The following is a 16,057-nucleotide window of genomic DNA, read 5'->3' as shown; positions in this document are numbered from 1 at the left end:
GTATCATATCTCCAACCTCACAGGCTATACCTTCAGGGAGAGAGAAATAGCATATTTCCAGCCGTATAGACTGTTTCTTCAGAGAAAGGGAAGTATCATATCTCCAACCTCACAGGCTATACCTTCAGGGAGAGAGAAATAGCATATTTCCAGCCGTATAGACTGTTTCTTCAGAGAAAGGGAAGTATCATATCTCCAACCTCACAGGCTATACCTTCAGGGAGAGAGAAATAGCATATTTCCAGCCGTATAGACTGTTTCTTCAGAGAAAGGGAAGTATCATATCTCCAGCCTCACAGGCTATACGTTAAGGTTCAGGTAAATATCATATCTTCAGCCTTATACGGCTTTTCTTCAGAGACAGATAAATACAATGTATCCATATCACCGGCCTCACAGGTAGATATAAAGGTCACACCTCAACCTTACCGGTAAGTGTCAGGATGCATTCCCAGTCTCACCTGTAAGGGCCAGGTTCACGTGTTAGGCGACACAGTATAGGGTCAGGATCACATCTTAAGGCTCAGACCACCTTAAAGGTAAAAAAAAGTTCACACATGACTCATCACAAGTAACATGTTTCTGTTCCTGTTGTTAATCATTTTAAATCGACAGTTACACTGTGTTTCTAATGGTATTAAGAATTCAATATAAGCACTAGGTAATACCGGCCCACATTTGTTATCAGTGTAAGTCTTGGGTAAAACAATTCATTATAGTCCTGGTAAATAATCATCCCTACTGGTAATCGGTATAAATCTTTTGTAATGCTGTTCCCAACTGATAATCAATTTCCTACGTAAACATACACCGATACCAAAAAACAAACCAGAAAACCCAATATATTGGTAATCTGGTAATCTAAAACTGCATATTTTAGTATTTCATACTCTTAACTAATTCATAATTTAGTATTGTGTTGTTTTAGAGGTTACTACCCATCACCATCATCCAAGTTCATGACGGACACCGGAGAAGCAACCCTGATACGGTACAACACTGGCACTTGTAGTCTACTGCATAACTGTCAGTCATGTACACTCCAGGCCAGGTGTAAGAGTGAGTACATCAACACACTTAGTCCCCCAACTGTCAGGCCTATACACTCCGGGCTGGCGTGAGAGTGAGTACATCAACACACTTAGTACCCCTACTGTCAGTCATGTACACTCCGGGCCAGGTGTAAGAGTGTGTACATCAACACACTTAGTCCCCCTACTATCAGTCATGTACACTCCAGGCCATGTGTAAGAGTGAGTACATCAACACACTTAATCCCCCTACTGTCAGCCATATACACTCCGGGCCAGGTGTAAGAGTGAGTACATCAACGCACTTAGTCCCCCTACTGTCAGTCTTGTACACTCCAGGCCAGGTGTAAGAGTGAGTACATCAACACATTTAGTCCCCCTACTGTCAGCCATATACACTCCGGGCCAGGTGTAAGAGTGAGTACATCAACACACTTAGTCCCCCTACTATCAGTCTTGTACACTCCTGGCCAGGGGTAAGAGTGAGTACATCAACACATTTAGTCTCCCTACTGTCAGCCATATACACTCCAGGCTGGTGTAAGAGTGAGTACATCAACACAATTAGCAACACACTTAGTCCCCCTACTGTCACCCATATACACTCCAGGCCAGGTGTAAGAGGGAGTACATCAGCACATTTAGTCCCCCTACTGTCAGCCATGTACACTCCAGGCCAGGTGTAAGAGGGAGTACATCAGCAAACTTAGTCCCCCTACCGTCAGTCATGTACACTCCGGGCTGGAGTAAGAGTGAGTACATCAGCAAACTTAGTCCCCCTACTGTCAGCCATGTACACTCCAGGCCAGGTGTAAAGGTGTTTACATCAACACACTTAGTCCCTCCAGGCCAGGTGTAAGAGTGAGTACATCAGCAAACTTAGTCCCCCTACTGTCAGTCATGTACACTCCGGGCTGGTGTAAGAGTGAGTACATCAGCAAACTTAGTCCCCTTACTGTCAGTCATGTACACTCCAGACCAGGTGTAAGAGTGAGTACATCAAAATACTTAGTCCCCCTGCTGTCAGTCCTATACACTCCGGGCCAGGTGTAAGAGTGACTACATCAACACACTAAATCCACCTACTATTAGTCCTTTACACTCCAGGCCAGGTGTAAGAATGAGTACATCAACACACTTAGTCCCCCTACTGTCAGTCCTATACACTCCAGGCCAGGTGTAAGAGTGAACGTACATCAACACTCTAAGTTCCCCCACTATCAGCCCTATACACTCCAGGCTGGTGTAAGAGTGAGTACATCAACTCACTAAGTTCCCCTACTATCCGACCTGTACACATCAGGCCAGGTGTAAGAATGAGTACATAACACACTTAGTCCCCCTACTATCAGACCTGTACATTCCGGAATAGGTGTAATAGTAAGTTCATCAACACAATTAGTCCCCCCTACTATCGGTCTTGTACACGCCAGGAGTGGTGTAAGAGTGAGTACATTAACACACTTAGTCCCCCTACTATAATTCCTGTACACTCCAGGCTGGTGTAAGAGTGTGTACATCAACACGCTTAGTCCCCCCTACTATCGGTCTTGTACACGCCAGGACTGGTGTAAGAGTGAGTACATCAACACACTTATTCCCCCTACTATCAGTCCTGTACACGCCAGGCTGGTGTAAGTGTGTGTACATCAACACACTTAGACCCCTACTATCAGTCATTTACACTCCAGGCCAGGTGGAAGAGTGAGTACATCAACATACTTAGTCCCCCTACTATCAGTCATGTACACTCCAGGCCAGGTGTAAAGGTGAGTACATCAACATATTTAGTCCCCCTACTAGCAGTCCTGTACACGCCAGGCTGGTGTAAGAGTGTATACATCAACACATTTAGTCCCCTTACTATCAGTCTTTTACAATCTAGGCCAGGTGTAAGAGTGAGTACATCAACACACTTAGTCCCCCTACTATCAGTCTTGTACACTCCGGGCCAGGTGTAAGAGTGAGTACATAGTCCTATACACTCCGGGCCAGGTGTAAGAGTGAACGTACATCAACACTCTAAGTTCCCCCACTATCAGCCCTATACACTCCAGGCCAGGTGTAAGAGAGAACGTACATCAACACTCTAAGTTCCCCCACTATCAGCCCTATACACTCCGGGCCAGGTGTAAGAGTGAGTACATAGTCCTATACACTCCGGGCCAGGTGTAAGAGTGAACGTACATCAACACTCTAGGTTCCCCCACTAGCAGCCCTATACACTCCAGGCTGGTGTAAGAGTGAGAACATCAACTCATTAAGTTCCCCTACTATCCGACCTGTACACACCAGGCCAGGTGTAAGAATGAGGACAGAAACACACTTAGTCCCCCTACTATCAGGCCTGTACATTCCGGAATAGGGGTAATAGTAAGTACATCAACACAATTAGTCCCCCCTACAATGTACTATCAGTCTTGTACACTCCGGGCCAGGTGTAAGAGTGAGTACATTAACACACTTAGTCCCCCTACTATAAGTCCTGTACACTCCAGGCCAGGTGTAAGAGTGAGTACATCAACACGATTAGTCCCCCCTACTATCAGTCTTGTACACACCAGGACTGGTGTAAGAGTGAGTACATCAACACAATTAGCCCCCCCCCTACTATCAGTGTTGTACACTCCAGGCCAGGTGTAAGAGTGAGTACATCAACACACTCAGCCCCCTACTATCCGACCTGTACACTCCAGGCCAGGTGTAAAGGTGTGTACATCAACACACTTAGACCTCTACTATCAGTCATGTACACTCCAGGCCAGGTGGAAGAGTGAGTACATCAACATACTTAGTCCCCCTACTATCAGTCACGTACACTCCAGGCCAGGTGTAAAGGTGAGTACATCAACATATTTAGTCAACCTACTAGCAGTCCTGTACACGCCAGGCTGGTGTAAGAGTGAGTACATCAACACACTCAGCCCCCTACTATCCGACCTGTACACTCCAGGCCAGGTGTAAAGGTGAGTACATCACTATACTTAGTCCCCCTACTATCAGTCATGTACACTCCAGGTCAGGTGTAAGAGTGAGTACATCAACACACTTAGTCCCCCTACTGTCAGTCCTTTACACTCCAGGCTGGTGTAAGAGTGTGTACATCAACACATTTAGTCCCCCTACTATCAGTCTTGTACAATTTAGGCCAGGTGTAAGAGTGAGTACATCAACACACTTAGTCCCCCTACTGTCAGTCCTATACGCTCCAGGCCAGGTGTAAGAGTGAGTACATCAACATACTTAGTCCCCCTACTATCAGTCATGTACATTCCAGGTCAGGTGTAAGAGTGAGTACATCAACACACTTGGTCCCCCTACTGTCACTCCTTTACACTCCAGGCTGGTGTAAGAGTGCGTACATCAACACATTTAGTCCCCCTACTATCAGTCTTGTACAATTCTACATCAACACACTAAATCCACCTACTATTAGTCCTTTACACTCCAGGCCAGGTGTAAGAATGAGTACATCAACACACTAAGTCCCACTACTATCAGACCTGTACATTCTACACTCCGGGCCAGGTGTAAGAGTGACTACATCAACACACTTAATCCACCTACTATCAGTCTTTTACACTCCAGGCCAGGTGTAAGAATGAGTACATCAACACATTTAGTACCCCTACTGTCAGTCCTATACACTCCAGGCCAGGTGTAAGAGTGAGTACATCAACACACTTAGTCCCCCTACTGTCAGACTATCAGTGTTGTACACTCCAGGCCAGGGGTAAGAATGAGTACATCAACACAAGAAGTCCAACTACTATCAGACCTGTACATTCCGGAATAGGTGTAATAGTAAGTACATCAACACAATTAGTCCCCTCTACTATCAGTCTTGTACACGCCAGGACTGGCGTAAGAGTGAGTACATCAACACACTTAGTCCCCTTACTGAAAGTCATGTACACTCCAGACCAGGTGTAAGAGTGAGTACATCAACACACTTAGTCCCCCTACTATCAGTCTTGTACACGCCAGGACTGGCGTAAGAGTGAGTACATCAACACACTTATTCACCCTACTATCAGTCCTGTACACGACAGGCTGGGGTAAGAGTGTGTACATCAACACACTTAGTCCCCTTACTGTCAGTCATATACACTCCAGGCCAGGTGTAAGAGTGAACGTACATCAACACTCTAAAGTCCCCCACTATCAGCCCTATACACTCCAGGCTGGGGTAAGAGTGAGTACATCAACTCACTAAGTTCCCCTACTATCCGACCTGTACACACCAGGCCAGGTGTAAGAATGAGTACATAAACACACTAGTCCCCCTACTATCAGGCCTGTACATTCCGGAATAGGGGTAATAGTAAGTACATCAACACAATTAGTCCCCCCTACTATCAGTCTTGTACACGCCAGGACTGGTGTAAGAGAGAGTACATCAACACAATTAGTCCCCTCTACTATCAGTCTTGTACACGCCAGGACTGGTGTAAGAGTGAGTACATCAACACAATTAGCCCCCCCTACTATCAGTGTTGTACACTCCAGGCCAGGTGTAAGAGTGAATACATCAACACAATTATTCCCCCTACTATCAGTCCTGTACACGCCAGGCTGGTGTAAGAGTGTGTACATCAACACACTAAGACCCCTACTATCAGTCATGTACACTCCAGGTCAGGTGTAAAGGTGAGTACATCAACATATTTAGTCTCCCTACTAGCAGTCCTGTACACGCCAGGCTGGTGTAAGAGTGAGTACATCAACACACTCAGTCCCCTACTATCAGTCATGTACACTCCAGGCCAGGTGTAAAGGTGAGTACATCAATATACTTAGTCCCCCTACTATCAGTCATGTACACTCCAGGTCAGGTGTAAGAGTGAAAATACATCAACACTCCAAGTTCCCCCACTGTCAGCCCTTTACACTCCAGGCTGGTGTAAGAGTGAGTACATCAACACACTCAGTCCCCTACTGTCAGTCATGTACACTCCAGGCCAGGTGTAAAGGTGAGTACATCAACATATTTAGTCTCCCTACTAGCAGTCCTGTACACGCCAGGCTGGGGTAAGAGCGAGGACATCAACACACTCAGGCCCCTACTATCAGTCATGTACACTCCAGGTCAGGTGTAAGAGTGAGTACATCAACACACTTAGTCCCCCTACTGTCAGTCCTAAACACTCCAGGCCTGGTGTAAGAGTGAGTACATCAACATACTTAGTCACCCTACTATCAGTCCTGTACACTCCAGGCCAGGTGTAAGAGTGAGTACATCAACACACTTAGTCCCCCTACTATCAGTCTTGTACACTCCAGGCCAGGTGTAAGAGTGAATACATCAACACACTTAGTCCCCCTACTATCAGTCTTGTACACTCGATGCCAGGTGTAAGAGTGAGTACATCAACTCACTAAGTTCCCTACTATCCGACCTGTACACTCCAGGCCAGGTGTAAACGGGAGTACATCAACATACTTAGTCCCCCTCCTGTCAGTCCTATACACTCCAGGCCAGGTGTAAGAGTGAATACATCAACACACTTAGTCCCCCTACTATCAGTCTTGTACACTCGATGCCAGGTGTAAGAGTGAGTACATCAACACACTAAGTCCCCTACTGTCCGCCCTATACAGTCCACGCCAGGTGTAAGAGTGAGTACATCATCACACTTAGTCCCCCTACTGTCAGTCCTAAACACTCCAGGCCAGGTGGAAGAGTGAGTACATCAACACACTAAGTCCCCTACTGTCCGCCCTATACAGTCCACGCCAGGTGTAAGAGTGAGTACATCATCACACTTAGTCCCCCTACTGTCAGTCCTATACACTCCAGGCTGGGGGAAGAGTGTGTACATCAACACGCTTAGTCCCCCCTACTATCAGTAATGGACACTCCAGGCCAGATGGAAGAGTGAGGACATCAACACACCTAGTCCCCCTACTGTCAGTCCTATCCACTCCAGGCCAGGTGTAAGAGTGAGTACATCAACACACTAAGTCCCCTACTGTCCGCCCTATACAGTCCACGCCAGGTGTAAGAGTGAGTACATCAACACACTTAGTTCCCCCACTATCATCCCTATACACTCCAGGCTGGTGTAAGAGTGTGTACATCAACACGCTTAGTCCCCCTACTATCAGTAATGTACACTCCAGGCCAGATGGAAGAGTGAGTACACCAACACACCTAGTCCCCCTACTGTCAGTCCTATACCCTCCAGGCCAGGTGGAAGAGTGAGTACATCAACACCCTTAGTACCCCTACTGTCAGCCATATACACTCCAGGCTGGTGTAAGAGTGTGTACATCAACACCCTTAGTCCCCCCTACTATCAGTAATGTACACTCCAGGCCAGATGGAAGAGTGAGTACATCAACACCCCTAGTCCCCCTACTGTCAGTCCTATACACTCCAGGCCAGGTGGAAGAGTGAGTACATCAACACACTTAGTCCCCTACTGTCAGTCCTGTACACTCCAGGCCAGGTGGAAGAGTGAGTACATCAACATACTTAGTCCCCCTACTGTCAGTCCTATACACTCCAGGCCAGGGGGAAGAGTGAGTACATCAACATACTTAGTCCCCCTACTGTCAGTCCTATACACTCCAGGCCGGGTGTAAGAGTGAGTACATCAACACACTAAGTCCCCTACTGTCAGCCCTATACAGTCCACGCCAGGTGTAAGAGTGAGTACATCATCACACTTAGTCCCCCTACTGTCAGTCCTATACACTCCAGGCTGGTGTAAGAGTGTGTACATCAACACACTTATTCCCCCTACTATCAGTAATGTACACTCCAGGCCAGATGGAAGAGTGAGTACATCAACACACCTAGTCCCCCTACTGTCAGTCCTATACACTCCAGGCCTATACACTCCAGGCCAGGTGTAAGAGTGAGTACATCAACACACCTAATCCCCCTACTGTCAGTCCTATACACTCCAGGCCAAGTGTAAGAGTGAGTACATCAACACTCTAAGTTCCCCAAATATCAGCCCTATACACTCCGGGCTGGTGTAAGAGTGAGTACAACAACACTTTAAGTTCCCCCACTATCAGCCCTATACACTCCGGGCTGGTGTAAGAGTGAGTACATCAACACAATTAGTCCCCCCTACTATCAGTCTTGTACACTCCGGGCCAGGTGTAAGAGTGAGCACATCAACACACTTAGTCCCCCTACTATCAGTCTTGTACACTCCAGGCCAGGTGTAAGAGTGAGTACATCAACATGCTTAGTCCCCCTACTGTCAGTCCTTTACACTCCAGGCCAGGTGTAAGAGTGAGTGCATCAACACACTTAATCCCCCTACTGTCAATCCTGTACACTCCAGGCCAGGTGTAAGAGTGAGTACATCAACACACTTATTCCCCCTACTATTTTACCGGTAAACTTAAGGCCAGGTGTAAGAGTGAGTACATCAACACACTTAGTCCCCCTACTGTCAGCCCTATACACTCCAGGCCAGGTGTAAGAGTGAGTACATACACATACTTAGTCCCCCTACTGTCAGTCCTATACACTCCGGGCTGGTGTAAGAGTGAGTACATCAACACACTTATTCCCCCTACTATTTTACCTGTACACTTAAGGCCAGGTGTAAAAGTGAGTACATTAACACACTAAGTCCCTCTACTGTCAGCCATATACACTCCAGGCCAGGTGTAAGAGTGAGTACATCAGCATACTTAGTCCCCCTACTATCAATCCTGTACACTCAAGGCTAGGTGTAAAAGTGAGTACATTAACACACTAAGTCCCTCTACTGTCACCCATATACACTCCATGCCAGGTGTAAGAGTGAGTACATTAACATACTTATTCCCCCTACTATCAATCCTGCACCCCGAGGCCAGATTAAAGAGTGAGTAGAGCAACCTAATTTGTCTTTAAATGTTACGTTCCCTCCAGTTGAGATTTAAGGTTGAGGCAGTCACCTCTTTTTCTCCTACTGTACAATGAACCGTCATATTCATGTGTACGAGTACACTACTTAATCAAGTTTATACAATGATAGATGATGTGGTATATGTTTTCTGTCATTTTCAGAGTTTGAGTGTGGATGTCAAAATGGTGGCCATTGCCACAGGGTCACTGGAGAGTGTGTCTGTACCACTGGGTACTATGGTGACAAGTGTGAAAACTTTGATTACTGCGGTTACTATGAAAAACACAACAATGTAACTGCGTGTGGGGCCGGAGGTAAGCTGGTGGTTTATATTATTTAAAATGTGCTAAAGATGAGTGAGAGTAATATTTACTTGAAATTATTCATAAATGTCATTGGGTGCTTTGTTCCAGTGGTGGAGAGCGAATGATTATGTCACTCCCTACAAATATAGTAATCCGGCTATTATACCGGTATAATGATTCAAAATATAATCAAATTAATAGTTCTTATTCACGATATCATATTCGGATATTTTCAGAATCTCGTCAAAGCAGATGGAAGTGGTATTTAAGTCAAGATTGCACTCTAAAATCCTGATATAAAGACTAATTAGAGAACATCAGTTATGTAAATCTTGGTGAAATCCAAAACAAACGATGCTTCTTTCTCAAAATCGGAACCGAAGTAATAGCAAGGAATCAAAGCACACCTACGAACATATCGAAAACATCACCTTCATATCACATTAGAAAATAGCATATTTGCAAATGATGTCATGATGGCGACGATAAACTTTTACTCAATCTTCGTCACTTTACAATATCTCGATGAGCTGTGCTGTAAATTTGTCTATCAACAGTTGACATATATCACGGAAGTCATGCTTATTAGAGCAATCTTGTAAATACCGTATCAACCGCAACGTGTAGATATCGTAGCTTTGGGAGGCTGGGATGTAACTACAATTTTATTTTCATGTCGACATGATAGCCAATCGGTTACATCCATTATTGCATGAAGCCTAACGCAAATCGGTTACATCCGTATTAAACAGGAAGCCCTAGCGGCCTTTATGCTATATGGATGTAACCGATTTGCGTTCATTTAGACATGGAAATTAAAACAAAAAAAAACATTCAATCTCTATATACTAAAGTAAATTGTGTCATACAAAATTGTACTTTATTTAGTTTTAACGTCAAATCATACTTAGCCTTTTTTATCATGCAGTTTTACTTTTATTCAGTTAGTTTTGTTTGAAAACGATATACATGTAAGAATCATGCAAATCATGGAAAGTAATTAGTGAGAGTGTCAGATCAAGATGGAGGCTGATACACTTAATAAAAATTGTAACATATGATATATATTTTACAATTTTTTTATTTTTTTTTTTACATACTTCTCCTAATAAATCTATAAAGAAACATCGCACAATAACTACATTTCTTAAGGGGAATACTGCATAAACGAATTTGATGATAACATGGACTTTTATAGGGATATGCAGCGCGGTTCCACAGGATGAAATCAAGGCTTACGGAGGGGACAATGCTGGAGACACCTGCATATTCCCTTTTCAATATGGCATCAATTCTTATGGATCATGTGTTGAAACAAACGCAGTGAGTCATTAAACAAGTTTATTTTAAAGTGACGATTTATAGTCTAGTCAGAACACTTTGAATTAGATTGCCTGACAAGATTCTGAATTGATAACAATACTGGTTCCCCTTTACATAGCTCTGTATGATCTATTGATTACAACAAAACTTAGGTTTGCAGTGAAAACAAATTGAAAATGGAAATATCGTTCATTTTGGATTTTGAATTTTTTTTCGGAGTGAAAGCAACATCGGTTATATCAGCTAAAATGTCGATACTTAGCTTCAATCTAAAACCAATATAATCAACATTAGAACGTTTTAAAGCCGAATTCCCAGGTCTTTGTCTTTTCAATCCACTTTTTCTTTGCAATCATTTAGCAAACCTGTAATGTTCTTTACTTGTTTTAGGTAGCTATACTTTTACATTTCTCACCCAGTATTACACAGGAGTTTTCTTTGGAGTTGAAACCAGATATGATTTATATTTGCTATCCTGGAGGAAAGACAAAAACATGTTCTCTAATATAGATTTAGATACTTCTTGTTTTATAATATAAAGATAAATAATTTTGAAAAACGAAAACAAGATCTGTTGCATTTAGTTAATTGTGAAATGCACAAAAGGGTCGACTAAATCATCTGCTAGTAGAGTAATAATTGCTGAATTTGCATAAACGAATAACTCTTTTGAAGACTTTGTAAATCGTTTAAATATGTCGACGTTAGCAATCGATGAGGCAATATATGTATTGCTATTTTCCTTTGTTTCCAGGTTGGCCCTCCATTTGCATGTGGGACCAAGTTTGACGGTCAAAGAGATGGGTATATAGACTTAGGAATGTGGGGCCCCGGGGCCCAGTACACCATTGCTGCATGGGTGAGGCCAGACGTGGCTGACGGGACAAGGCGTGTAAGTAACATTATGTCAGGTTATTTGCATACCTGATTCGAAGAGAAGAAAGATTTTTGGTCAATATGAGTAAAACAATCTTAAATATAATAACCGTCTCTTTCAAATTTGATTTTTGTTTTATTGATTTTTATTTTTAATTAAATCAGATTTGCTCCTTTATTCTATTTTCTTTAGGAATTGTGACCTCTCATTTTTTATTCTATTGCATTATATGTAACGTGACTGTAGCCTAACATACGAATGTTAAAAGGATTTTTGACCTGGTCAAAAAAAAATGACGTCATTACCTCTGTTTCAGACTATTGTTGGTGGGGTTGGAGGTTGTAGAGACTTCGGATTGTATCAGTTTGAGAATTTCTGGGCGTACTATCGAGGACAGGGATCGCAAAGCCACTGTACACGAGGCTTGTCGGCTGTGGACCATATACAAACGGGCCAGTGGTATCTTATAGCTTCCATCAAAAATGCAACCCATGTCACAATTTATGTCAATGGAAAGCTGAAATCTATACGGGTCAGTTTGCTAACTCAATGCCTCAACGAAGTTTTGCTTATATTTTTGTTTCATAAAGGGATGCTTTAATTAAACGCTGTAAAGCTGGATTATATTTGTACACCGTTTAACATTTCCTATTATTATATGCATGAACATTTCTCGCAATCACATTGGTCGGATCCTATACACGTGACCAGTCCTCAAAAAGTCATGTAGACTGGTTATCCGGTGAATATCGATTTCTAAATATAGCCTGTATGGAAATTCCCCGGAACCTGTCGAAGCGCATGCGCAGTTAGACTAGAACGCGATCTGTCAGACGACATAAGAAGATGGCTGCTGGCGAACGTTTATCCTCCGTTACATCAGAAAATTACCAAAACTATTCGAGGATAAAGATGCTGTTAACGTAAAAAAGGCCATTGAACACGCAGTGCATGTCCTCCATGCTTATCTTAAGAAAAAGAATCTAGACGATACCTTCAAAACTTACAGTGATGAACTGTTGTATTTAAACCTGGCTAAATTTTACACGAAGGCTCGCGTACAAAAATCAGAACCTTTAGTTTTGTTTTGTTGAAGCATATAATAGGTTTTATCAAAATATCCTTACTATCTCTCCTAATAGATTATAATATACAGTTATGGGCTTTTGTGCTGGTAAATATGATGTGATTTGAACCTGAAAGAGTGATATTCACCTCGGCTTCGCCTCAGTCACTATCACTCTTTCAGGTTCATATCACATCATATTCACCAGCACAAAAGTCCATAATTGTATATTATAATCTATTAGGAGAGATAGTAAGGATATTTTGATAAAACCTATCACCAACGTTTCTGTTTTATATGTGTATCAAACCCTGATTATGTATGCCATATAAATGAAACATTCGGAATATTTTCGTTTTATGATGTACATGTTCAACTATTAATGTAAATCTTATCCTACGATTGGGCGTAAATTATTATGTGTACCTATCTGAATTTCGCAGGCCAGTCCCAATTCCCTACCTACAACTGGAGGATTGTGGATAGGTGGCGAGGAGTGTTGTGAACAAGGCAGATTCAAGGGCCTGATCAAGGTAACAATGGGATACTACAGTAGGTCGACTCAGCAACACTAGATAGATGTTAGACCTTCCAGACAAATTTACCACATGTTTACTGTTTTTCACTAGCGCTTTCCTACCTAAATTAGAAATGCCATTCGGCAATCACTGTCAGCTGCGGTAACCATCTTGGACATTTACATCATTGGCAATAGACCTACGGAATCTAGTATTGAAAGACTTCCGATATAATAAACTGGAATAAGGTCGATAAACAAAATATTTTATATCTTCACTTGTCTACCCCATGTATTGACGTTTGACACTCTGTTTTATTCAGTATAATGCTGGTCTGCACGTTTGTAAACAAGAACAGATCCCTTCACTTTAATTCATAACCAATTTCAAGGTGAACGAAACCACGACCGCTGACGACAGATAATAGATAACATGAGCAAGAGATACAGAAACAGACTAACATCCATAATATTTTACATAAATGTGTATATTAACGTGTATTCCTATGTCAAAAGAATTCAATAGTGTATCATATGTGTTTGTGATGAAATAGTGACGATATACAGTTTTGTAAATTGCCATTATCTCAAATCGCTGAATTGCAAGTTCTAACAGAAACTCGAAACTATGACTATGAAGTTGATGATATACGTTATTAAGAATCGATTGGGCAATGTCTTGTACACATTTTTTTACGAAAGATGTACAAGACACGTAAAGTGATTCGACTATCCATTTATTTCCATAATATTTGAATTTACTGAAATATGGCTTTATTGTACATTTTCCTAACAATAATGTTATCTTGTTGTATTGCAGACAGTCAAAATTTGGAAGAGGGCACTGGACCCAGTTCATCTGAAACGGAGCATGGAAACATTTGGTACAGCTAACACGACTGTAAGTAAGACAATATTTTTACTGTAAAATAACAATCTTTGCAGTTCGATTCGCGGCAAAAGAAGTACAAACGGGTATTGATAAGGCGGTACCTTATGTTGCGTTATATAGATGCCGGTTAATGTGATTACCAAAGGAAATATTCTACAAAATAAATATCGCAAAATGATGAAGGAAGCTATTCTTGTACGAAAGGAAGCTATTCTTGTACAAACAATTTAACTTTCTGTACAATGGGAGGCAATGTTTGTGTTTGTCGAAATATACTGGCGCCCGTCTATATTGAATTGTTCAGATGAGAATAAACTGCAAATTAGAGGGAGATAAGCTAATAGAAAAATCGTGCTCGAAACTTCTTTACAAAAAACTAGGTGGCTGGTAGTCAGTTTAGTCGAAAAAGAATGTTATGTTTGGTCAGGAAGACTTGTATGTTCACATACAAGTATGTCTTATCTCATCCTCGATATTCTAGGGGTTACGATCTCTTATACATGTAGCTAATCAAAACAGGGAACATACCTGGTTCTGTTTAATAATCATTTGAATAAGCATACAACTGCCACTTAAATATTACTCAATAATAAATAAAGAAATATAGCGCTAATAAATAGAAAACAAATTCTTGTACAGTTGTATGTAGCCTTGAACTTCTAAGGTTTATGTAATCTATCTAATTGTCTATTGGTCATTCCTTAAATAGATGCAATACCCTTTGTACTTGCAAGTCACTTATTGGCAATACAACCTGCTTGACATTACCTTAAAAGTCTCGAGTACAAAATGAGTGGTAGTGGAAAATAGAAAGTTGTATAAACATGAACATCAAAATGTACTTTGTTATCTTAATAGACTGAAGCTCTGAAAGATGGCCTGGTCGGACATTGGGAGTTGGGAGAGGTGATTCAGCCACCGTGTATGGGTGTAGATCATGGCGGAGAGGACTGGATCCTTGATCGATCTAGTATCATGCTAATCTCAGGTGTGTGTTTGGATCATTTCCAATAAGTTTAGATTATTTGAGGGTATGTTCGGAACATCTCGGCTATGTTGCAACCTTAGCAGATAAGCTATGATGATCTCAGATGTGTTTGGATTATCATTTATATGCTTGGATGGTCATCTCATATAAGTTATCGGAAGCTGCCCTAATTTGGCCTTAAGGAAATATGAAACTGAGATAAATTATAACAAAAAGCTCAGGATTTCAATAAAACAATTGTATCAGATTATACAAACTGAATGCATTACTTGGACATCTTTAGACATGTGTATTTGAAGAAGTCAATAACCTTACCCAAAATGTTAATAAAAGAAAGACGAAGAAAACGAACTTAAGAATATGACCTGTCTCATTATATTTATAATAACATAGATTTAAATAGACTATATTATATATATTAATATCTGATTGCAGGTAGCCATTGTAACATCAGTCAGTTCACAGTACCAAAAAACATAAATGCATACGTCAAACCCTGGGATGGCACAACAGGAGGAACACTAAAGATTCAAGCCAAGGTTAGCTACAACCTATACAAGTATAAGTTAACACCCCAAAGCTGATCATAACAGAACACCTGATGTGTTATTCATTTTGGTATACTGTATCTATTTCCAAAGGGCCTGTTTCCTATGGTGGCTGATATATGACATTTCGTCTTTTCGCTTTGTCGCCCGCGAAATAACGCCAAGCGAAATAACGAAATAACGAAAAGACGCCAAAGCGCCAAAGCGAAAAGACGAAATAACGCCAAAGCGCCAAAGCTAAATAACGAAATAACGCCAAAGCGCCAAAGCGAAATAACGAAATAACGCCAAACCGAAGTGAAAATAACGCCAAAGCGAAGAGATAAAATGGCGTCTTTTCTCCCTCCTTTTGGCGTTATTTCGTTATTTAGCTTTGGCGCTTTGGCGTCTTTTCGTCTTTTCGCTTTGGCGCTTTGGCGTTATTTCGTCTTTTCGCTTTGGCGCTTTGGCGTTATTTCGTCTTTTCGCTTTGTTGCCTTCCGGTTCTGGATATTAAAGAAACGCTATCTCCGTGATTATGATTCCCCAATGACTCCGCTAGTGAAATGGAAATTAAAATGCACAAATGTGACTTATGTTTCAGCATTTTAGGAATTTTACAACAACAATGCTTAATATGTTTATCATTGTTAAATTAAAGAAAACAAATAA

The 16,057-nt window shown here is 41.8% G+C and overlaps 1 protein-coding gene across 1 annotated transcript in view; it reads left to right on the top strand.

Annotated features, from left to right (window-relative positions):
• Positions 1-16,057, top strand: part of LOC110458731 — a 69,732-nt gene that overhangs the window by 6,695 nt on the left and 46,980 nt on the right. Inside the window, exons 3-11 of the mRNA XM_021510613.1 lie at positions 929-1,059; positions 9,052-9,204; positions 10,394-10,518; positions 11,273-11,410; positions 11,712-11,927; positions 12,905-12,994; positions 13,799-13,879; positions 14,729-14,858; positions 15,294-15,397. Coding sequence (XP_021366288.1) covers positions 929-1,059; positions 9,052-9,204; positions 10,394-10,518; positions 11,273-11,410; positions 11,712-11,927; positions 12,905-12,994; positions 13,799-13,879; positions 14,729-14,858; positions 15,294-15,397 — 1,168 coding nt within the window. The remainder of the gene's footprint in view (positions 1-928; positions 1,060-9,051; positions 9,205-10,393; positions 10,519-11,272; positions 11,411-11,711; positions 11,928-12,904; positions 12,995-13,798; positions 13,880-14,728; positions 14,859-15,293; positions 15,398-16,057) is intronic.

The sequence above is a fragment of the Mizuhopecten yessoensis genome, unplaced genomic scaffold (assembly GCF_002113885.1).
Source record: "Mizuhopecten yessoensis strain PY_sf001 unplaced genomic scaffold, ASM211388v2 scaffold9727, whole genome shotgun sequence".
Classification (NCBI taxonomy): Eukaryota; Metazoa; Mollusca; class Bivalvia; order Pectinida; family Pectinidae; genus Mizuhopecten; species Mizuhopecten yessoensis.
This window is presented reverse-complemented; position numbering and strand designations above follow the sequence as displayed.